This window comes from Dreissena polymorpha, chromosome 5, assembly GCF_020536995.1.
Source record: "Dreissena polymorpha isolate Duluth1 chromosome 5, UMN_Dpol_1.0, whole genome shotgun sequence".
NCBI classification, from domain to species: Eukaryota; Metazoa; Mollusca; class Bivalvia; order Myida; family Dreissenidae; genus Dreissena; species Dreissena polymorpha.
The window spans coordinates 114,696,086-114,720,677 of record NC_068359.1 but is presented as its reverse complement, the minus strand read 5'-3'; the positions used below and the strand labels follow the sequence as shown (position 1 = coordinate 114,720,677).

General features: G+C 35.4%; 1 protein-coding gene and 1 long non-coding RNA gene across 3 annotated transcripts in view; both read right to left on the bottom strand.

Moving 5' to 3' along the window:
• The window catches only part of LOC127832685 (interleukin enhancer-binding factor 2 homolog), a 32,634-nt gene extending 8,373 nt beyond the window's left edge, over positions 1 to 24,261 (bottom strand). The window contains exons 1-10 of one of the 2 annotated variants that reach the window (XM_052358318.1): positions 24,219 to 24,261; positions 17,488 to 17,589; positions 15,701 to 15,800; positions 14,161 to 14,289; positions 13,015 to 13,117; positions 10,428 to 10,511; positions 6,444 to 6,560; positions 4,411 to 4,489; positions 1,876 to 1,963; positions 1,126 to 1,187 (exon numbers count right to left, since the gene is read on the bottom strand). In XM_052358318.1, the coding sequence (XP_052214278.1) occupies positions 1,126 to 1,187; positions 1,876 to 1,963; positions 4,411 to 4,489; positions 6,444 to 6,560; positions 10,428 to 10,511; positions 13,015 to 13,117; positions 14,161 to 14,289; positions 15,701 to 15,800; positions 17,488 to 17,585 (860 nt within the window). In that variant the 5' untranslated portion in view covers positions 17,586 to 17,589; positions 24,219 to 24,261. The remainder of the gene's footprint in view (positions 1 to 1,125; positions 1,188 to 1,875; positions 1,964 to 4,410; positions 4,490 to 6,443; positions 6,561 to 10,427; positions 10,512 to 13,014; positions 13,118 to 14,160; positions 14,290 to 15,700; positions 15,801 to 17,487; positions 17,590 to 24,218) is intronic. The other variant, XM_052358319.1, reaches the window with a different exon arrangement.
• Positions 2,651 to 3,296, bottom strand: LOC127832706 (uncharacterized). The gene is made up of 2 exons (XR_008027071.1): positions 3,043 to 3,296; positions 2,651 to 2,880 (listed from the first exon to the last, which is right to left on the bottom strand). It is a non-coding gene; the product is annotated as an uncharacterized LOC127832706 (long non-coding RNA).
• Positions 24,262 to 24,592: the final 331 nt, after the last annotated feature.

Genomic DNA, 24,592 nt, shown 5'->3' with positions numbered 1-24,592 from the left:
ATCATGTCTAGGCTGAAAGTGTTGTCACTGACTGGCCTGTGCTGACTGCACAGGCTAATCTGGGATTACACTTTACGCACGTGATTTAAGCCCAGTTTTCACAGAATTCCAATAATAAACAACATAGATCATCATGATTCTCATAAAGTGCATATTAGTTGCATGAATAAAAAAAATGTAAAATACTGTTCATTCCAATTAGATTTATTCTATAAACAACATATCCAAACAAGAAACCGTCGGAGAGGGGTGATGCTCCCCAAAGGTTTTTGTTGTGTCACAATATTGCACTATATATTCAGATAAAAGGAATTGTCTTGAGGGCACAGTAGTTGGGGAGACAAGAATTTTTTTATAGAAAATTTCAAAGGGCCATTACTCTGTGAAAAATCATCCGACCAGAACCCGCTGATAATATGCACATCTCCTCTTGGTAGTGAAGCTTCCCATAAAGTTTCATTGAATTCCGGTCATTAGTTGCTGAGAAATAGCCCGGACAAGAATTGCACTACATGTATATGTACAGTTAATGGAAAATTAAAAAAAATTCAAAGGGCCATAACTCTGTGAAAAATCATCCGACCAGAACCCGCTGATAATATGCAAATCTACTCTTGGTAGTGAAGCTTCCCATAAAGTTGCATTGAATTCTGGTCATTAGTTGCTGAGAAATAGCCCGGACAAAAATTGTGCACGGACGGACAAACGGACGGACAGACGAAGCGGCGACTATATGCTCCACCCAAAATAAATTTTTATTTATGCATATTTAAAACATAAAACATAAAAGCAAAGTTCAGATTTCAAGCAGTAATGGTGACTGAAAACTACCCTATCTTTAATCAAGCCAGATTCTGTATTATTGAATACTTTCTATCTGTAAAAAATGGGTTTAATGCATGTGGGTAAAGTCTCTTCCCAGATTAGCCTGTACAGTCTGTATAGGCTTACTAGGGACGACACTTCCCGCTTTTATGGCTTTTTACATTTAAAGGAAGTCTTTTCTAAACAAAAATCCCTTCTAGACATGTCCCTGATTAGACTGTACAGCTGCACAGGCTTATCTGAGATGACACTTTACACACACGCAGTAAGCCCCTTTTTCCCAGGCTCAAATGTACTTACTTGAAGGCCGTGTGAAGAGGCAATGGCTGTCGGGCAGGATTGTTCATGATGGAATAATGGGACTGTAAAAGACAACCAGACTGGTCAGTGATACAAACAATGAATATGTTGCACTTTTAACCATTTTCCACTCAGAAGCAAAGTGCATTGGCTATGTGCAAACAGCATAAAACCAGGACAGCCTGCAAGTAACGCGCAGTCTCAGCCTGCAAGTAACGCGCAGTCTGTTCAGGTATAATACTGTGTTACTGCTCATCAGTATCTAAGAATTGGAAATAAAGCCTTTAAAACTTGAATTTAGTCAGAACGGTCTTTAGTTAAATAAAACATTTTAAGGGACTTCATATGCCTCAAAATACGTATCTAAGTGGTAAAGGGTTAAATACACCAACATTGATATGTACTAGGAACTAAAGGCAAAACATCATCTGTTAGAAAGACTTTGGTACTTGTTTGTTTTGTTAAAAAGAATAACTCCATATTATAATAGGCTTCAAATGCAAGCCAACAGTTTGTTAATAGATCTCAAAAGAAAAAGATAAATATACATGCATAATACAGTATATATTAATACAATTATAATGATATTCAAGTGTTTACAACAAATTAGGCCCCGAGTTATGCTTATATTTATGTATTTATGTCCATATTTGTTCATGCTGTTTTGTAATAAGTATATGATCCGAGTGAGAATAAAACAGAACAATTTCAGCATACTGCAAACTCTTCAGAATAACTGAGATACTTTACCAGGAGATCAATGATCCAGAATGTAAGGGGAGAGAAACCCTCAAATCTGTTTTTCAGATCTTGGAGTAGCCTGTTAAGGACTTTAATGCTGAAATTACACATAAAAGCAATTAAAAAGATATTTTATGATATGCAGAAGTTATATTAATCATAAGCGGAGGGATACAGAATAAGCCCCCCCCCATGTCTATCAGTCCGTCAGTCACACAATTTTTTAATTTAAAGGGACTGTCAACAACGAATGACGAAAATAGAAAAGTTCGAAAATACCGTATTTTTTTTACATTTATTAGTTTATATTGATAAAAATATCACAAATGGAATTTTTCATTACTTGAAAAAGTTCATATTTTCAGTATATGCGGTAATAAAATTTCGCGATGTGAAATCGAAAGTACATCGCGAAAATAGGTGACACAACGATATACACACTATAAATAAGGCCAGTAGACAGATCATTTTATATAGAAAAATATATTCAATTCACTAAGCATTCACAATTTTGCTTCCTGGGTTAACCAAGTGACGATGATGATCAATTTACTGGCGTTATTAATAGTTAACTGGTAGTTACGTGGTAGACATACCCAGTAAAATTTATTACCAATAAAATGAAAATATGAAAACTTAACAACTTTTTTCAAGTAATGTAATATACCAGTCGTGATATTTTAATCAATAACAAGGGACAAAATTGTCACAAAACCAGGTTTTCATTGTGAAAAAAAAATCTGATAAAGGGAGAAAACTCAAACTGAACTTTTGATATGACCAAAAAAAATTAACCCCCTTTGTAAGTTTTTTTTTTTTTTTTAATCTATTTTTAGTCGTGGCGACCTTGACATTGGAGATATTGACGTGAATCTTTCGTGGGACACACCGTCCCATGATGGTGAACAAATGTGCCAAATGATTTTAAAATCTCACAATGAATGACATAGTTATGGCCAGGACAAGCTCATTTATGGCCATTTTTGACCTTTGAACTCAAAGTGTGACCTTGACCTTGGAGATATCGACGTAATTATTTCGCGCGACACACCGTCCAATGATGGTGAACAAATGTGCCAAATGATTTTAAAATCTGACGATGAACGACATAGTTATGGCTCGGACAAGCTCATTTATGGCCATTTTTGACCTTTGAACTCAAAGTATGACCTTGACCTTGGAGATATCGACGTAATTATTTCGCGCGACACACCGTCCAATGATGGTGAACAAATGTGCCAAATGATTTTAAAATCTGACAATGAACGACATAGTTATGGCCCGGACAAGCTTATTCCGCCAGCCCGCCAGCCCGCCAGCCAGCCAGCCAGCCCGCCAGCCAGCCAGCCCGCCAGCCAGCCAGCCCGCCCGCATTCGCCAATCTAATAACCAGTTTTTTCCTTCGGAAAACCTGGTTAAAAACAAATAATTGTAAAAAATACGGTATTTTACATTTTTTCTTTTCTTCCTCGTCGTGGTTGACAGTCCCTTTAATCTCAGAAACCATAAGAGATATCAACATGAAACTTCAAAGGTGTACAGATATGAATGAAGAGAAGTGCTATGCACAAAAACCGTCATCCAACATTTCCTTAAATAAGAGTTATTGCCCTTTGTTTGTTTTTCTGTATGTGACAATTTTTTTCACGGCTATATCTCAGATACCATGCAAGATTTCAACTTGAATCTTCATGGGTGTATTGATATTAATGAGGAGAAGTGTCATGCTTAAGAACCGAAACCATTCACTTTCTTAAATATGAGTTATTGCCGATTGTTGTTTTTGTATGATATAATTTTTCAGGGCTATATCTCAGATATGATACATTTAAATGTGAAACTTCATGGGTGTGTAGAAATCAATTGGAAAGGGAAGTACCATGCACAAGAACCAAAACCAAGCACTTTCTTAACTAAAGAGTTATTGCCCTTTATTGCTTTTGTATGATGTAACTTTTCAAGGCTATATCTCAAATATGCTACAAGATTTCATGAAACTTCATGAGTGCGTAGATAGGAGAATTGGAATTCATAAAAACAATTATCCTACACTTAATTATTATTTATTAATTATTTCTCTACACTTAAAGATTCTATTGTATATCATGAGAGTTGCACTGTTCCATAAACAAAGTTTATTTGGCAGGGGATATCAATTCAACAAATTTGCTTGTTCATCATGCATTTTAAGTTAAGTCAAATTATGTGTGATGGCAGAAGACCCAGGGCAATATAGCCCGGGACTGCATGTCCAGCATGGGGCTGCCTTTTCTGCATAAAGTTCACACCCTGCCCTTTTTGGTTGCCTACTGAGTGACCCTTTTGCCCAAATTTGAAGTGTTGAAATGTATTTAGAAAATGACCAAGAACTATTTAAAAAACTCCGTCCCCTTCCCCTAAAGGAAACATTCTGTACATATTCTGATCCAAGGGCTAATTAAACACCTCAAAACATCAAGCAGGAAAATATGCATACATTTTGATAATATTTAACTGTAGCGTATAATACTAGGTGTAAAACAATGGACACCAAGGTAAGCTAACCTTGAATGAGACGCATTCTCTTCAAACCAACGTGCATGCCGAATAGCGGCCAAATGACCATTCATGATTTTTCCATCCACTGAAAGAGAACATCAACACAATCTATAGTCTTGTAACAAATAATTTATTTCACTTGGCCTAATAATTGTTTTTATTATTTGTGTGAGGCTCTATACAACAAAAGTAAAGTTCAAAAGATAATTAAAAGAAGGAAAAGCATATACCTAATTCAAACAGTTCCAACCAGAACAGTCATTGAAGATGACAATATTATGACATGGCACTTGAAAATGGTCGCAAAGACTAGATTATCAGTTTTAATAAATTAATGGCCTAACTTCAAGGGCACACAACTCTGTCAAGAAAGTCATGATATACCATAAACTGCATATCTATATTATACAATAATGTAGGTATCCGGCACATTAATCTGCAAAGAGTGTTGCAATGTACACAAAAAATATATCTTGCATTTCAACATAGTAAACTTCCTTTGTGGGAGGGGATGGGGGGGAGGGGGGCTAATACTTGTGCAGATCATTTTTTTATTCCACAATTCACTTACTGCTACAATAGAGACTACAGAGCTACTCATTTCAAAGAAAGCAGCATTATCTAGAAGTAACAACTGAAGATCTAATTTTATTGTTAAAACTAGAACTCCGCGAGTTGGATGTGTCGCCTGATGGTAGCATACCTGTGTTACCGGTAATTGTTTACTATTATGCATACCAAATATGAAAGCAATATCTGAAGAGACACAGTAATTATGAGCCTTTTTTGAATGGCTGCCGCAGATTTTGAAACCTGAACGCTGACCTCAAGTTCAAGGTCACAGGGGTAAAAAATTGTATTCATACCAAATATGAAAGCAATATCTGAAGGGACACAGAAGTTATGAAACTTTTTCGAAAAGTGTGACGCCGCAGCCGCCGCCGAAGCAAGTAACACCTATATGTCCCCTGACCATAGTGAGGCGACACAAAATAGATCATCAGAAAATTTATTTTTATGATGGCCTAATAAATATAGATAACAAGGGACAAAATTGTCACAAAACCAGGTTTTCATTGTGAAAAAAAAATCTGATAAAGGGAGAAAACTCAAACTGAACTTTTGAAATGAACAAACAAAATTAACCCCCTTTGTAAGTTTGTTTTTTAAAAAAATCTATTTTTAGTCGTGGCGACCTTGACATTGGAGATATTGACGTGATTCTTTCGTGCGCCACACCATCCCATGATGGTGAACAAATGTGCCAAATGATTTTAAAATCTCACAATGATTGACATAGTTATGGCCAGGACAAGCTCATTTATGGCCATTTTTGACCTTTGAACTCAAAGTGTGACCTTGACCTTGGAGATATCGACGTAATTATTTCGCGCGACACACCGTCCAATGATGGTGAACAAATGTGCCAAATGATTTTAAAATCTGACAATGAACGACATAGTTATGGCCCGGACAAGCTTGTTCTGCCCGCCCGCCAGCCAGCCAGCCCGTCCGCATTTGCCAAACTATTAACCAGTTTTTTCCTTCGGAAAACCTGGTTAAATATTATGCATCCAAAAGACTACAAAATCAGGATCAAATAACAGTTGAGAATGGATCAACTTTAAGTGGGTTACTGATGGCCTGATAAACAGTGTGGTCTTGGCAGACTATCCACAACAAAAGAGAGCCTTATACCAAGTTTGTAACTAACATTGTAACATTGGTGGCCTATCCTCATTCTTTATTAGCCCCTGGTAATTTCCAACCCTAAGCCTGGTCCTGGGAAAACTGGCATAAATGGATGTGCTTAAAGTATTGTCCCAGACTAGCCAGTGCCATCCTCTCAGGCTTATCAGGGACAAAACTTTCCACCTATACTGGATTTTGGTTTAAAAGAGACATCCTTTAACTGACAGGTCCATAAAAGCGGAAAGTCAATTGCCTGTGCAGACTGCAAGGCTTATCAGGGATGACTCTTAACACACATGCACTAAGCCCAGTTTACCCAGGACAAGGCTCACCCTTTAAACACTTACAGTGCAGATCTGGATCCAGTTTCTTGAGGTTTGGCGGGATGGTGGTGATCAGACATCGCACTGTGGCCTCTGAGGAACTGATCTCAAAGCCCGTCTCACTTGTCAACATCGTTACCACTGGCAATTAGCAGTAAAACATGATTAGAGCCCACACTTACATTTGAAAATTGTAACAATCTTACCAATCTTAGTACAAGGCACTACCTGCCGTTAAATTATTTTAGTTTATATGATTTTAATTATTTCCCTATTCTTCTGATACTGTAGTAAACCTATGGCTATCCTGAGTTTTTAAAACAAAGTCAGCAAGAACTTCAAAGCATTAGTGCCAAAAGATCAGGGCTTCAGTGAGAATGGTCGTTTTTCACAATTTTGGGAAATTCACGATTCAAATTTTCACAATTATAAGAGGTTCACAAATCAAATTTTCATAATTTCAAGAAGTTTGCAACTTAAATTTTCACAATTAAAAGAAGTTTGCTACTCAAATTTTCACAATTTTAGATAGTTCGCTGCTCTTTTTTTTTCATAATTTCCAACAGTTTGCAAATCATTTTTTCACAAAATGGGGGGGGGGGGCCAAGGCCGCTTCACAAAAGCAGGAAAAATCCCTGAATATGCACAATACATTCTCGAGGGGACACTAAAATATACTTTCAAAATATCAATATTACGAATAAGATCATTCCTGCATATTTTGATCAGTTTTTATTAAAACAAGAGATATGTTTGTCAGAAACACAATGTCCCTTATTGCGCCGCTTTGAAGCCATAAATTTGATCTTTGACCTTGAAGGATGACCTTGACTTTTCACCATTCAAAATGTGCAGCTCCATGAGATACACAGGCATGCCAAATATAAAGTTACTATCTTCAATATTGCAAAAGTTATGACCAAGGTTAAAGTTTTGACGCCGCTTTGAAGCCATATATTTGACCTTTGACCTTGAAGAATGACCTTGAACTTGACCTTTCACCACTCAAAATGTGCAACTCCACGAGATACGCATGCATGCTAAATATCAAGTTTCTATCTTTAATATTGCAAAAGTTATTCAATATTGCAAAACTTTAACCAAGGTTAAAGTTTTTCACAGAATGACAGACAGACAGACAGGCAAAAGACAATATACCCCCAATCATTCGATCCGGGGGCATACAAATTCTTGTTTTTGTGCATGACTTGCAAAATATTTAGGTATTACATTTATTATAATATGTATAATTAAGATTATCATTTATGTAATAATTATATATTTAAAATGTTTTATGACAAGCATTTGTTTGTTTGTTAAGTAGGATTTCATAACCAATCCTAACATGTAAAGTGGGCGAGAGTGATTAAATATTGATCCTCAGTCAAGCTTGTTACAAACTGATTATGACAAAAAATGTAATAATCTCCAAATATATTTAAGAGAATTGAAACCAATGGTGTTTACTGATTGGTACATTGAATGGATCCAAGAAGCTCTTGTAACTTTGTATAAAGTATTTGTTAAGAATGTTCTTGTGTCCTAAATGGTTTTTAATCCTATCAAAGGCAGTTACTGCAATCAGATTCTTTACCCGCAAAAAAGACGCACAATTGACACTATGATATCAAACAAGAGGGCCATGATGGCCCTGAATCGCTCACCTGACTAACCAATTACAATCCCAACCCAGTTTTCATCAAGATAAACATTCTGACCAAATTTTATAAAGATTGGATGAAAACTGTGACCTCTATTGTCTACCCAAGGTTTTTCTATTATTTGACCTAGTGACCTAGTTTTTGACCCCAGATGACCAAAATACAATCCCAACCCAGAATTCATCATGACAAACATTCTGACCAAATTTCATGAAGATTGGATGAAAACTGTGACCTCTACTGTCTACACAAGGTTTGTCTATTATTTGACCTAGTGACCTAGTTTTTGACCCAATATGACCCAAATACAATCCCAACCCAGATTTCATCAAGATAAACATTCTGACCAAATTTCATAAATATTGGATAAAAACTGCGACCTCTATTGTCTATACAAGGTTTTTCTATTATTTCACCTAGTAACCTAGTTTTTGACCTAGTGACCTAGTTTTTAACCCCAGATGACCCAAATACATTCCAAACCCAGATTATATCAAGATAAACATTCTGACCAAATTTCATAAAGATTGGATGAAAACTGTGACCTCTACTGTCTACACAAACAAATTGTTGACGTTTTTTTATTATTTGACCTAGTGACCTAGTTTTTGACCTCAGATGACCCAAATACAATCCCAACCCAGATTTCATCAAGATAAACATTCTGACCAAATTTCATAAAGATCGGATGAAAACTGCGACCTCTATTGTTTACACAATGTTTTTCTATTATTTGACCTAGTGACCTCGTTTTTGACCCCAGATGACCCAAATACATTCCCAAGCCAGATTTCATCAAGATAAACATTTTGACCAAATTTCATAAAGATTGGATGAAAACTGCGACCTCTATTGTCTACACACTGGTTTTTCTATTATTTGACCTAGTTTTTTACCTAGTGACCTAGTTTTTGACCCCAGATGAACCAAGTACAATCCCAACCCAGATTTCATCAAGATAAACATTCTGACTGAATATCATAAACATTGAATTAAAACTGTGAACTCTATTGTCTACACAAGGTTTTTCTATTATTTGACCTATTATGTGACCTAGTTTTTGACCTAGTGACCTAGTTTTTGACCCCAGACAACCCAAATACAATCCCAAACCAGATTTCTTCAAGATAAAGATTCTGACCAAATTTCATAAAGATTGGATGAAAACTGTGAACTGTACTGTCTACACAAACAAATTGTTGACGGACACACGCACACACGGACGCCGGACATCACACGGCCACATAAGCTCACCATGTCACTTCGTGACAGGTGAGCTAAAAAAGAGACAACAACTTGTGCTTTTACTTTTCGCAACTGAACTCGAAACAAACGATTCGTGACCTTTGTTCTCAGTTCGAAGATGACTTTCAGACTGAAATACACTGGCTGATGGCCATTATATATAAACAGTTGACTTTTGTTCTAAAGTGTAACTAGAAATGACGCGTATCCCCACGCCGCATGTTTGACCCAGGGGCGCCCCAGGGTTGGTAATGGGGCCATGCATAGTTGAGATTGACCGTATTGTCATTAGAGCAGTATCAATTAGAAGTGAATCGGTGTAGAAATGGGCGCCCCAGGGTTGGTTATATGGCCATGCATAGTTGAGATTGACCGTATTGTCATAAGAGAAGTTCAGTATCAATTAGAAGTGAATCGGTGTAGAAATGAAGAAGTAATAGTAAAAGGCAATTTTGGTAGGGTGTGGCCTATGTGGGCCGGGCGAACCAGGGTTGGTAATGGGGCCATGCATAGATGAGATTGACCGTATTGTCATAAGAGATGTTCAGTATCAATTTGAAGTAAATCGGTGTAGAAATGAAGAAGTTAATGTAAAATACAATAAAAAATGAGTGAAAATCTCTTACCTAGCCCCACCCCAACCCCCATAACTTTTGACCCAGGGGTCAGATCAAAATTCCAAATAGTGCAGGGTCACACATATGCTCATAGCTACCATGTGTGTAAGTTTCAAGGTTCTAGTGCTCTAGAGGAGATAGTGGCCAGAACGGACGGAAGACGGAGATAACCACAATATCCCCACTTTTCCTCCGAAAAGCGTGGGGATAATATAGAGTCATTTTCATCAGAAGGAATCCAGAATGACTGTTGTCTGCAGTTGGCCATTGTTCTCAGTTGACCGCTAGGTCAGTTTTTACTGTAATTTACTTTATTAATACATTCAATCAATCAGACGAAAATAAAAGCTAGTGCTTTATTCCTTGATTGTTTTTTTTTGTTAATATTAACAGAACTGAATATTAACATAGGGATTACAATAAAGGGAAATAAATTAAATTCTTATGGAAAGACATGCAATGTTGCATATTAAAAATCATAGTACCTCCGGTTCCATGTTTACCATCGCGAGGCTCGGATGCTCGTAAATCATCCACAACTTTGTTGCCAAGGGCCGTTACAGCCTCCTCTGCAAAGAAAACACACATATTAATAATATAGATAATGCACCAAATTGCAATAATTTTAAATATGCACCCTGCAATCTTGTATGAAGGACTTGGAGCATCATATATCGATTGTAAATCATGGTGGTATGTTTCCAATTATTAACCCTTTACCACTCAGAAGCAAAGTGAAAATGTCAGTCTGTTCAGGTTTTATGCTGTTTGCTGCTCATCAGTTTCTTAAGGTTGGAAAGATGCCTTTAAAACTGGAATCTAGCAAGAAAGGTCTTTAGTTAAATATAACTTTCTTAGGGACTACAAATGCGTCAAAATACGTATCTAAGTGGTTAAGTGTTAAGGAAAACAAAATATTTAATTATTTGAAGAAAAGGATTAGGAACATCAAGTTCATTCTGTGATTAAATATAACATAAGTGCCAACACTGCTATCAAATAAAACATTTGCACAAGAAATTTATTTTTAGCTGGAACTTTTTTTAAATAGCCTTTTTTAATTAAAAATGCCTTTATTAAGAAGAACAGTATTACAAAGATGAATATGAAGTTTGTTAGCTTATAAGGGCATCAAATGATTTTATATAAGTTATACAAGTTTCAAAAGAGTGCATATGGCTTTCAATAAATTACATTTGGTTCTTAATTTATAGCATATAAATATGTGCAGCCCATCTTATATTGCAGAAAAAACTTAAACGCTTCTTAAAAAGTAAAATTAAAAGTTAAATCTTGCTTAAAGAGTCTATTATTAAAAGTTCAATACTGCTTAGAAAATAAATTAAAAGTTCAGTGCTTATAAACAAAATAATAAAATAACAATTCGTCTTCAAAATAAATTTGAAATTGAATGCTGCTTAGGCCAAAACAAATTGATTAAATGTTTGTTAGATTTGCCGCACCTAAAAAACTAAAAACGAAATAAAAATATTTTTATTTTGCGCCCGCAGCAACAAATTTGCTGCGTGCCCTTTTTATTAAATGATTTAGTTTAATAAAGCCTAAGTATTTTACGACATACACTTTTATAACGCTTTGCGTTATTTGATTGGTTCATGGTAAAAAATGGCAGCTTTCGTCTGTCTTGTCATGTCGGCCAACAGTGTATTTTTTCAGTTTTGGTGGAAAGGGGTTGGGTCCCCTGAGAGGGGGGGGGGGGGGGATTTGCCATAAAAGGGGAAAAAGAGGAAATTCAATGCTTAGCAAGTAACAGTACAAAATCAAGTCTTGACACCAAAATTCACCATACATAGAGAAAAAAAAATATTACGTACGGTTTGCGGTAGATGTCGTAAAGCAAAAGTCATGATAGTGAACTACGTACGGTTTGCAGTAAAGGAGTAAAGGCTAAAAGAAAGTAAACATGCGGATGCGGCAGTTCAGGACAATTATAGTATATACATCTGTAAAGAAAGACGTATTTAAATGAGGTATTGATTAAAATTGAATTATACTTCCAAGGGGAATTTTTCAAATATTTGGGGGGAAAATATATACTCTTGAGATGGGGGAATGGGGCCGAATAACGTCGAATATTTCATTTAAAAAAAACACTGGCCAAAGACACAAATAGAAATGTTAATTTTCCCCTGTGGCAATAAGTAATTGCCTCACAGAGGATTTTAGCAATTTTATATTTCAACAACATCTACATCAGGATGTGAAATGTCGCCGGTATGCGTACAATTGGTACTTAAACATGATGGTTTTGATTCAGTTAAAATATAAAAAATTAACATGGCAATGAGTGTTGCCTTTGAACTGGACAAAAAAATGTGGAGTAAAGTATAAGTTGCATGAGTCATCTACTAGTTCAAACTGTTGATGACTAAGTCTAAGGTTTACCTTATGCCCCCAAAAACATGAATTTAACATAATTAAGAAAGTGAAGAAACTTGCTGGACAAAAACAACAATACTGTGATTTGATTTACTTTTTTCATTAAAATACAAAACTTTTACTAGTCATTTCCTTTTTTTTCATTAGGAAGTTATGATTTATTTACTTTACAAAACTTAAACTTCTCATTTCTAATTTTAACAGTGCTAAATTAACAAAAGCAATGCATCGAGTATTGTATAATACCATAACCTATTATTTATTTTTATTTTGCTCACTCGCTTCATTTTTGGAAAGCAAAAATCGGTAGAAAAAATCTTCAATTTGTTGTGGCCTTAGGAAAACAATAAAAAGTGCTATGGTGCTTAGAAATCAATTGAAAGTTCAATGGTGCTTAGAAAATCAATTAAAAGTTCAATGGTGCTTAGAATACAAATTTAAAGTTCAATTCTACGTATAAAATAATTTATTGTAAGTTGCTAAAGAAATAAGTTTAATGTTCAATACTGCTTAGAGAATAAATTAGAAGTTCAATACTGACATTTAAAGGCCGTGGAGTAGAAATCTGATTAACCTTCAAAAACACTTATATTTATATGTGAAGAAAAACAGCATTTCTGATCGAAAAAGCCTTTTGACTGTAACTGTTGATAACTCATATTGCAAACTTACTAGTAGGAAGTGTTTTTAACATAACCACAATGTCTGCAACATTATTTCCTGACATCATCGTCCCTTTTTTAAAAGACCCAACTTGGCGTACTTCCTCAATTTGCTGAAAGTAAATATATACAAGCATAAAACAAACATATGAAAGGATAGGAATGTAGGTCATTCATTATTGAACATGACCTGCGTTTGTGCATTTTATCATAAATACTGGACGGATTATTGAAACACCAAACATTAAAATCTAAATATTAAGGAGGATGAAGCAATCTGCAAGTAAGGTGTCATTTATATTGTCATACATTTTCGCGATCCTACACAACAATGAATGATGTTGACAAAATATTCACATTACTTTGTATGTTGAATTTTATGTGTTATAAATAGAACCAGGCTATTGTCAAGCAATATGGTCCCCTACCGGCTCCAAAATTGGTCAGAAATTCCACCTTTTTCAGATTTTTTGTTGTTGTTGCCATAGCAACCACAATTTTTGACGTAGGAACAAAATGAAATGACATGCATAATGTCCATATTGCCATCTATCCATGTTGCAAGTTTCATGAAAAAATATTAAGAACTTTAAAATTTATCGCAGGATCCAGAAAACCACCATTTTCAGCAGTATCTCTAGTCTATTTGTTGCCATAGCAACCAGAATTTTTGACGTAGGAACAAAATGAAATGACATGCATAATGTCTATATTGCCATCTATCCATGTTTCAAGTTTCATGAAAAAGTATTAAGAACTTTTTAAGTTATCGCAAGATCCAGAAAAGTGTGACAGACAGACTCACAGACAGACGGACACACAGCGCAAACCATAAGTCCCCTCCGATGAAACCGGTAGGGGACAAATAATTATTTCACTTAAAAATTACTGAGTTTTCTTTATATGCATGCAGTTAGTAAATAGAACAATTCCTTCAGTTAAGAGCTGTACTGCTGAGTTTTAATCATATGCATGCATATCATTAAAAATACAACTTTTTTTTAAAAGTAACAAGCGGGAAACTTGCAATGTAATCTTAATATATATATATAAGTATATAAGTATTAACAAATATTTCAAATGAGATACCAAGATGTAAATATAACAAAACCGCAATAAAAAACATTCCACAATGTTTGCCCCTATGCATACTCACAGCTGCATCAAAGTTGCCGGGGGTGATGGTGAGGCTATCGAGGACTGTGTTGATTTTGGACACCAGGTTTAAAACAGAGGCCTGCTCATTCGTAGAGGGTGTCAGATCACCATTGCGCTTCAGCAAAGCCTGAAACCAGAAAATCCCAATTTCTTTCAGTAAAAACAAAAGTCTTTCTCTGTGATTAGGGGTTTTACATTTCGTAATGCTTGTGCGTAAAGAATTGTCTGAATATAGCCTGTGCAGTCCGCAAAGGCTAATCAGGGATGACACTTTCCGCCTAAACTGGATTTTCATCAAGGAGTCTTCAATTCAAACGAAAAGTACAAAAAGCGAAAGTGTTGTCCCTGATAAGCCTGTGAGGACTACAACACTTTGTGTACATGAATGTCCCTGATTAGCCTGTGAGGACTACGACACTTTGTGCACATGAATGTCCCTGATTAGCCTGTGAGGACTACAACACTTTGTGCACATGAATGTCCCTGATTGGTCTGTGAGGACTACGACACTTTGTGCACATGAATGTCCCTGATTGGCCTGTGAGGACTACGACACTTTGTGCACATGAATGTCCCTGATTGGCCTGTGAGGACTACGACACGTTGTGCACATGAATGTCCCTGATTGGCCTGTGAGGACTACGACACGTTGTGCACATGAATGTCCCTGATTGGCCTGTGAGGACTACGACACTTTGTGCACATGAATGTCCCTGATTGGCCTGTGAGCACTACGACACTTTGTGCACATGAGAAAGCAGGTCATAATTCATGTGCGTAAAGTGTCGTCCCATATTAGCCAGCGCAGTTTGCAAAGGCTAATCTGGGACAACACTTTCCGCTTTTATGGTATTTTTAGTTTCAAGGAAGTCCCTCCTTACCGAAAATCAAGTTAAGGCGGAAAGTGTCGTCCCTGATTAGCCTGTGCGGACTGCACAGGCTAATCTGGGACGACACTTTACGCACATGCATTATGCACAGCTTTCACAGAACAAGACACATTTTAATCTAATGCCAGTTGGGAGGGCTGAACATGATTGCTTACAATTACTAAACAGTTCCTACTGGAACTGATTATGTACATACTTTAATAGGTTTACAAAAACTTTCGGTATTTAATAGTGCTTTATAAAGAAACATTTATAGCTAAATTTTTGTTAACTAGATACTTCTTATATTCCCAGTTTTTAATGAATGACAAAACAAGCATTGTAAGGGTACATGTCATCTAGGAATGCCTTAAAGACAGGACCATTAAAAGTTTAAAATTTAGAAATTCCTTAAGGACAGGGCCATTAAAATTGTAAATGCTCTTTTGCAAACTAGTCGCTTTAAAATGAGGAATGATTGCTTGAAAATGATCTCACAATGTGCTCCTTGGATATATGCAGTTTACTTTTTATCACTTCATTACTTATTGAGTTATGCTTCACACAGGTAAAATACCAACATGTAATTCAACACAGTACACTCTGCAAAGAAAAAGTAAATACTTGCATTAAACTGCTATCACTGAAGGTAAGCATACAAATATTTACATCAGACAGAGCTTTTTCCTCGGACACTGGCCGTGCTTGTGGAAAGTTTGTCTCACACTGTGTAATGTCAAATGGTATGTGAGGAATGAATGTCCGGAACCTGAAAAATTATATAATGATAATACTTAAAAAGTTTTATGGCGGTAATACCAGATTATGATATTTAACTACAATAATATAAAGTTATACTCATTTCTTAAATATACTTTGTATCAAATTGTTAGATTACATTTTGTTATAAACCTAGACGTTGTAATATATTGACACATGACAATATTTTGTTTATATTTTGTGTATTTAGAAAATGTTCATTTATATAACTCATAATTAACTGTCTGTTCTGTTATATTTAAGTTCACCATCCAATAATGATCAATAATATTTAAGAATCAATTAACAAGGTCTCATACAAACTGTCACAAAGACAATAAAAGAAACTTCTTTGTCTAATATTCCAACATACTGGTCATGTACGTAATTCCGACCACTTTTGGGACTATTTAAGAAAAATCTTTAGTGTTAGGCAACTGGTTGAAACTAAACTTCACATATATAATCCTGGGTTCAAAACTCACCTAGCATGAAAATTTAAATAGAATTAGATCGGTGAATGTTACTTAATGAACAGAAAATGATGACATGTAAACTATCCATTTTCGTAGATTAAATGTACCTAAAAAATCGGCCACTTTTCAGTTTGATCTGCATATAAAATTACAAAGCAATATCTTTAGACAAATGTCCTCAATTTCAGAGTATTAATCAATGTTTACACTATTAAAATTTTTGACTTGAAATTTAAAATAAATGCGAAATCATTATACCAGTTACTCCCCTACCTATGTTAATAAATATAAACAATTGGAAGCTGCTAATTCATTAAAAATACTTGTTTTTAATGGATTTAATCAATTTTTTCAAACATAGCTAAAAAAGTAAATACTTTTTGTTTAAAAAAATTACTTCAGTGTTGATTATTAGTAAACGCTTATATATAATATTTAAACATGTAATCTAGTAATATTCTTATCAAGGGAGGTAATTCATATATCAAAAATTTATATTTAGGTTCTGATTTGTATGTTTTGAATATATTTTTTTTGTACAATTAATTGGTAAAACTTTAATTAAAGTTTATTAGATAAAATTAAAATAATTTTATCAAATATATTTGTTTCTTATATGAATATAATTGTTGCAATTAATGATGACATCACTTTCCCCACGAGCCAAATATTTCCTGCTATATTTGTGACATTTTAACACAAAAGTTTACAGTGATATGGTTCTTACATTTGCAACATAATGAGAGTAGGGATGGTTTTCATGTTGACTTTTCTAAATAAAAACAAAATAAGTGCGTTAAGATCATGAAGATGATTTTACACAGGTTGCCGATTTTTTACGTACAGGCCGGAATTACGTACATGACCAGTATGCCATTAAGAGTTTAAATAAAGCTTTCACTTTTTTGCTACTTACCAGTACCACTAAATATTAAATATTTGAAAAGGTGCCTTGAACTTAAACTTTTTACGTTGACCATATAGGCTTATCAGCAATATGTTCTCTTACTGGGGAATATTTTTTTAACCCTTTCAGTGCGGGAACCGAATTTTAAAGGCAGAACGTGGCGTCTCATCTGGATCCAAACTGTTTGCTATTCTGATAGTATTCTTTGAAAAAAAATGAAGAAAATGCTTATTTTACAAATTCAGCAGACGACATTTTAGCAGACGACAAATTTCCCAGCATGCAAAGGGTTAAAGAAAAAAATATACACTCACGGTGGCATTGGTTTAAATCCCATCATGCCTCCCCGCATCATACCACCTCGGATCATGGGACCTCCTCTACCACGTCTGAATGGGCGTCCACCAGGCATGGTTCTGAAAAACAAATTATGACACTTTTTGTTACAGATCACTGTCTGTCGAGTAATTTGTTAGTAATATTTTTCATCAATCTGTGCTAAAAAAATATCTATATCAATCAATCTGCATGTTGTATATTAATATCTTTATCAGTTACAGGTTTCATTGGTAATAATACTACTATCAGTCTGAGTTGTACATTACTGTCACAGGAATTTCACAAAGATTCAAATACCAACAGTCATGGCTATGGGCTAAAAGCAAGAGTCAATTTGAGTTATTTTGTTGTGTGCCAATATCATGATGTTAATGGACTGTTAAAATTACATCATACATGTCAAAAACTTAAACTGTTGTAGTTTCTAATAAAAAAACTTTCGCGTACCTACTTCATAAGCAGAGATCGTTAAAAATATTTAAAAAGTTTTCTTTCTTTTTATTTTTATTTTTGTATTATTTTGTATTATTTTGTATTAAAATACAAGTCTTAACAACAACTTTAGAATACACATGCCATGCAATGCTTTCCACATGAATTTTTCTCTAGACGCCCTGGGGCCGTTAGGGTTGATATTGGGAGGGAAGTCGGGGCCCCTCCATATGTTTTTCAACATTTATTTTTGTTGATAATTGGTGCTTTATGATTATTCAAGAAAAATTCCAGCTATAAAGTCGTACATAAAGACATACGTTTAAAGTTGTTTTCAGGCTTAATAACACATAATCCTGACACGATCTATTCCCCATTACAGCCATATAAAGGACTCAATTACTGCATATTTACTTTTTTCCTTTCGCTATAAATTACCTGGTAATCCCATGAATTCCATTTTATCAAGAAAATTCTGGTATTTAATATTGAGAATAAAAGTGCTTAAGAATTTGATAAACACAAACACATGTCACTAAGTATCAAATGGATTGAAGCATATGTTACTATTTAAAGATTTGACGTAATAATGTCCAATCTGGGCATTTTTTCCACTGAACAAGCTTAAATTGCCTGACGTGCCGTTCCCGATTTTGCACAACAATAAATACATGTACACCAACACTATACTTTGTACATGCTGCATACTTTTCCCATGCTTTATATTGAAACGAGGAAATACTCTATACACTGATGCCAATCCCATGTCTTGTGTCTTTTTTGTTAATGTCCGGGGATACGAGTCATATAACAGGGGCGTGATTTAAGAACCACCTCAGAGGTTCAAGTTAACTCTTCCTTATGTTAATACTGTTTTTTAAATATCTTTAATATTTAAAGGGATGAAATCAGCTTAAAGGGGGAAAATCACACTCCTTTATGCAACGCTTTAAGACGGATCAGATATATATATGGGAATTATGATTAATTTGTAGGCAGTGGCTAGCCGTACGGCCCTTTATGACTAGCCAATAGGCTAGCCATCAACCCGTATTTGCTAGTCGTACGGCTCTGTACATATAGCCTTTCCTATGGGGATTGTCTAGTCGTACGGCTTAATAAAGTATAGAATTTTCATTCAGTGCTGTTAATCATAAATAAGTTTGTTTAAGCTCATAAAAGTACACAAATTCTTCACCTGGTTTGGCTTTCTTTCATGTAATGCGGTTTCTAATTCTATTCTTTAATTAGTTGACGTTCCTAAGTAAGGTGTGAAAAACTGTTTTAATGAGTAATGGCATCAAAATTTTAAATTCAATGACGGCAGCCATCAAAGGTAGGTCTCAAAAATTGAGTTACACAAATAATTTAATTTGGTTTCTAATTTGATTCTTTAATTAGTTGACGTTCCTAAGTAAGGTGTGAAAAACTGTTTGTTGTGAAATTCCATTACTGCAGCCATCAAAGGTAGGTCAAAGAATTGACTTACTCCTCAACCACTGTTGATGGTGTTAAATACGCTTGAAGGGATCTTGTGTCAATTTACATTTCCCATTCTTTTTATTCTTTTTTATCCTTTTCACCTTAAGTTTCCTTTTATTTGTTTTGTTATAAACTTTTCTCATTGAGATGTCGCAATGTTTATTGACTTATTTAAGATTATTTTATATACAGGGTTTTTTATCTGATTTTGGGGAAAGGGCCTGGCCTTTTTTCAGGGGAAAAAATCACGCAAAATGCCGGATTTTCGGGAAAAAAATCACACGAAATGCCTGATTTTGAGGAAAATAAGTAAAGTCTTAAATAATCAATTAAACATATTTTACTGTTTTTAAAACAAATTCAAGGCAACAGATAATTTAATTATATAATATGTTCTATTTTCTACACTGGATCAGGTTAACTTATGTATATAAAGTTTTTAAAAAATAAATTGGGGGGGGGGGGGGGGGGGGGGGGGCAGGGGTTGAAGAATCCACTCGACCGCTCGCATATGCGAGTGAAGTTGACGGTCGGGCGAGTAAAATTTGTTAAATACTCGACCGACCGGGCGAGTGCTGCTTTTCAAGTTGAGAAATATAAATTCAGTTCCAGAACTCCTTCCACATCGATACAAAGTGCGAACAATTTTTCGAACGAACAAAAAAAACGTTAAGTACACGAAGAAACTGCACTTTCGTTTTGACAATGAAAATGACGTCACGGGCACAGTAAAAATAATTCTCGAAATCGGCTGCGCTCATTTCGTCGTTGTCAGTGCTCTTAGCTAATCGATTAAAAGTGAATAAAACTGTTAAATATATTGGTCATTCCGTGAGTTTTAATGTAAATATCAATAAAACAATAATACATCACTAATTAATTATAATTCTTCTTATATTTAATTGAAAATAAACAGAAAAAAATAATTATTAATAAACAGAATAATTCCGATTTTCGTGATCAGAAGCCTTAGGCAAAATTTACCATATTGTAACCGTTTGTCAATCAAGCCTGTCTTTCAGTAAAAGTTCGTCTGAAATATTAAAATGGAAAAGGGTTCAATTTTAAAATATCTGCAAGGTGGTGGCGACAGGGAACAGAAAGAATTAGAAAGGTCGTCAAAACGAGAAGCGGAAAGAATTGAGAAAAGGAAAGAGGTGCAGAAAACGTAAGGAAAGCAAATATAATCCATCAGATAATGTAGATAATTTGTTTGCAGTTTAGTGTCACTATGTTAAGAAGGTTTAGAAGGTTCTGGTTGATCATAACTATAAATATCTATTTAATTTAATGCAGGGCGAGTAGATTAAAGTGAAGGGCGAGTGGATTGTTAGGCCTACTCGCCCTGCAGGGCGAGTGGCTCTGGAAAAATTAAATTCAACCCCTGGGGGGGGGGGGGGGGGGGGGGGGGGGGGGAATGAAATCTGGGGGAAAATCTACCTGCTGAGGAGAAAAAAAATCCGAGGGAAAAGGGCAGTTTTTTGGCGAGTCACAAAGAAGGAAAAAAACCTGCTATATGTTCAATGTATACATTTGATATGTAACAGCCGCAACGATGCCGTTAGGGTTACGCAAGCCACTACCAAGAGGATCAGACTGAAGACGCTGGTTGATATATATATATATTTATTCTCGCATATTTTGTTTCTTCTCACTTCTACAATTTTAGTAATTTAAACTTGCAACTTTGGTACAATGTCTATGAAATATGTCTATTAACAGCGATTTTCCTTGTCCAATTGGGAAAAGTACCCGTACCGGTCCAATTGGGAAAAATTGAGTCGTGAAAACTTCAAAATTGGGAAAAATCGAGTCATGAAATCCTTAAATTGGGAAAGTTTGGGTCTTATTGAATACATCAATTCATACTTAATTGAACATACCCATTAAAATAATCATTTGGAAGCATGCCCTTATGACCATTAAGTCTAGGTTGGCGCTAAGGAAAAAAACATAGTCGCCAAATCTAGGGGGGTCCGGGTGCATGCCCCCCCCCCCCATTAAATTGTTGGATCCTAGATCGTCTGTGGTGCATTTTGGGGCTATTTCCTGAGCAAAATTAATACTATTTTTGTCTGAAATTAGCCCTTTTTTTTATTGAAGTTTTTTCTTCGCTGGTGAGCCACTTGCTGACATTTTGCAGCCGATTTTTTTTGTTTACATACACACCGGCGGCGTAGTGATAATGATACATTAACGCCGTTAAACAGGTTTTGGTACATGTGGTATTTAGGTTAAAAACCACTAAAACAGCCCGCCTGTCTCTGTAGTAATTATACGACATATAATGAAATCCAAACATTACTTTTTTTCTTTTTTTTTTGAAGAAATGCGTGAGAAATCACCAAGTCAGCATGAGACCGTCATTGCATGCCAAAAACCGTGAGACTACATTGTATAAACTAGGAATATGTTCAACGTATGTTCATATTGAAACTATCCTGAACTTGTCAGTTCATAAAAATTGAAGAAATAAATTCCAAAATATAGTTAACTGTAGAACTTTGAAACTGTTTAAAACTGTTTATACTGTATACACTGGTTTGATCAGACGTTTCCGATTCTGCATTCATGTCTGCACTATTTAAGACGTGCTCCGATCGCGAACATTTGGTCATTTCCTGAGCTTATATTATTCTGTCCGCTTTCTTTTCTAAAGAATTGTGTTAATTTCTGTTGCTTCGACTTTCCATTTTCGTTCGAAGCATCCATTTTTCCCGGAATCTGCAACTCACTTTTTAAATCTGTGTTTCAAGTCGCATAGCGACCGTAAAGGGAAGTTACTCTACTTATACTTTTTAAGCCAATCAAAATCGTTGTTTCCTGGGAAATTAGTTTATAGTGGCTATGTCAATGCCATAACTCCGCCCATCTTATTAAATGAAGATTCCGTACTGGTCGATTCGATAACTTTGAATCGTGACATCTATAGCATAGGTCATTACACGGCACGCTTCAGTGATTCAGTTATCACGTAAATCGCCAAGTAACCCAAATGTTTGAAAAAGTCTGGTCGCAGTGTAAAGCGTGACCAATTAAAACATCAGACAAGTGGATTATCGACCTAGGCGGTCGTCATTATCCCCTGGGGCCTTTCCGGTAAGGGTGTTATCTGTGTAATCTTAGCGATGTTCCGGCGATTTATATGTTCTGAAAACAGGCATTTAGATTGTGCATTTGTAAAGCATAGGGTCTATTTTTTTTCAATCGCCAATTTCATGAAAATCTTATTTTTAATCGCCAGCCAGGAATTGTTATCGCAAATGGCGATTTCGGCGATCGGTAACGCTAACGTAGCATTAAGTAATAAAGTTGATATAAATAACAAAATATTATAAAGAACACACAAAATCAATTACTAGTTTTGCCTGGTATGACACTGTTTTGGGGGCCTGATTTGACACAGCCTCATATCCACAGGCCTCGAGGGCTTGGTTTGAAATCTTGAAACCAAACTGCGTCAGTAAACGGGATCCACTTTCCTAATGACTCTTTTTTAGTTTTTTTGCATAATATTTGCTATTCGACTCATTTCCAACTACGATAAGGTTACAAACCGACGTAAAACAGTATGCTGGTTGCCTGACAAAAGATCCGGAAACAGTAACGACTCTATTGATTGAACGCGCTGAGAAATAAAACCCCAAAATTAATCGAGCACGTGGTTACACACAACTATACGATTTTCTTTGCTCGCTTGCCGAAAGTTGGGTTTTGTTACGAAACTTTCGATCGTTTTGAGAAAAAATTCAGACGCCGATTGGGATTTTTTCAGATGCCGATTGGGAATTTGGGAATGTTCACTCGATTGGGAAAGTACCGTTTACCGGTACTTTATAAAGAAGGAGGAAAATCGCTGATTAACAACTTCTACGAACAACGTCTACGTCGAATTGAAACACCAAAATTTAATTGTATTCAAAATGTATCCTTAATGACTTATGATGTATTTACGATATAAATTAGATAATGTGACGTTCGCGATAAAGACATATTGAGTAATCATTTAAACTAAAGAATAATAACAATATTATAATATTGTACCTCTTTTGGGGGGGGGTATATCCGCAATTCTAATGTAATTAACGTATCAAATCACAAACACGCAGCGAGATTCTATCGCAACGCAAAAAACAAAGGTTCTCATTAGCCGGACGGATTTCCGCGAATGAATTCGGGCATGCGCAAATAATGCATAGGCCATGCAAACATGGACATTAATTTCACATGCAGTAACATGATATTTGCATGTACAATGCGTATTTATATGCTCAATAAATGTGATTTATTTTGATTGCTGTAATTGTTATAACAGTCGTACGGCTAGACAATACCCCTAGGAAAGGCTATAGGTACAGAGCCGTATGACTAGCCAATAGGCTAGCTGTTCAGGCCATATGGCTAGCCTATTGGCAAGTAGTACGGGGCCATATGACTAGCCACTGCCTAATATGTAACAGCATATCATCATGTCATTGATTTATATCTGTTGAATGATAATATTTAGATCTAATAACTTTCTACCAATTGTTAATTTTCATTCTACGGACATGCAATTATGTTTTTAAGTATTTAAATGTACTGAACAATAAACCAAACTAGCCGGTGTATCCGAACATTTTTTATCCGAAATAGATTCTAATTATTTAATCATTTTAAAAACCGCATATTTAGCTGTTAAGCTTTTGACCGTATCAAATATACTTTCGCATTTTTATTAAAACATATAACTCTTTTCCTTTGCATCAAATTCATGCATTGTTTACAAAAAAACAAAATAACAATTGGATACCCACGCTTTGTTGCTTCCGGAAGTATAAGATAATTGATTGCGCATGTATGGTGGACGAACCAGTTATCCAAAGTATATATTCCAAATAAAGCCCAAACTAAAGATGGTCTATTAACCAAAATCAACGGCCAAAAAGTGAAATTAATATTACGGTAAATGGTGTTAAGAAACTCCTACTCAAACTGAATCCTTACAAGGCCGCAGGGCCAGACCAAATCAAACCCAGAATCTTACGGGAATGTGCAAATGAAATTGCACCTATTTTAACAATTCTTTTTAACAAATCACTTATTTCTGGTTCTGTCCATTCTGACTGGTCCATGCCTTTTGTAGCTCCTATTTTTAAAACAGGTGCAAAGTACCAAGCTAGTTAT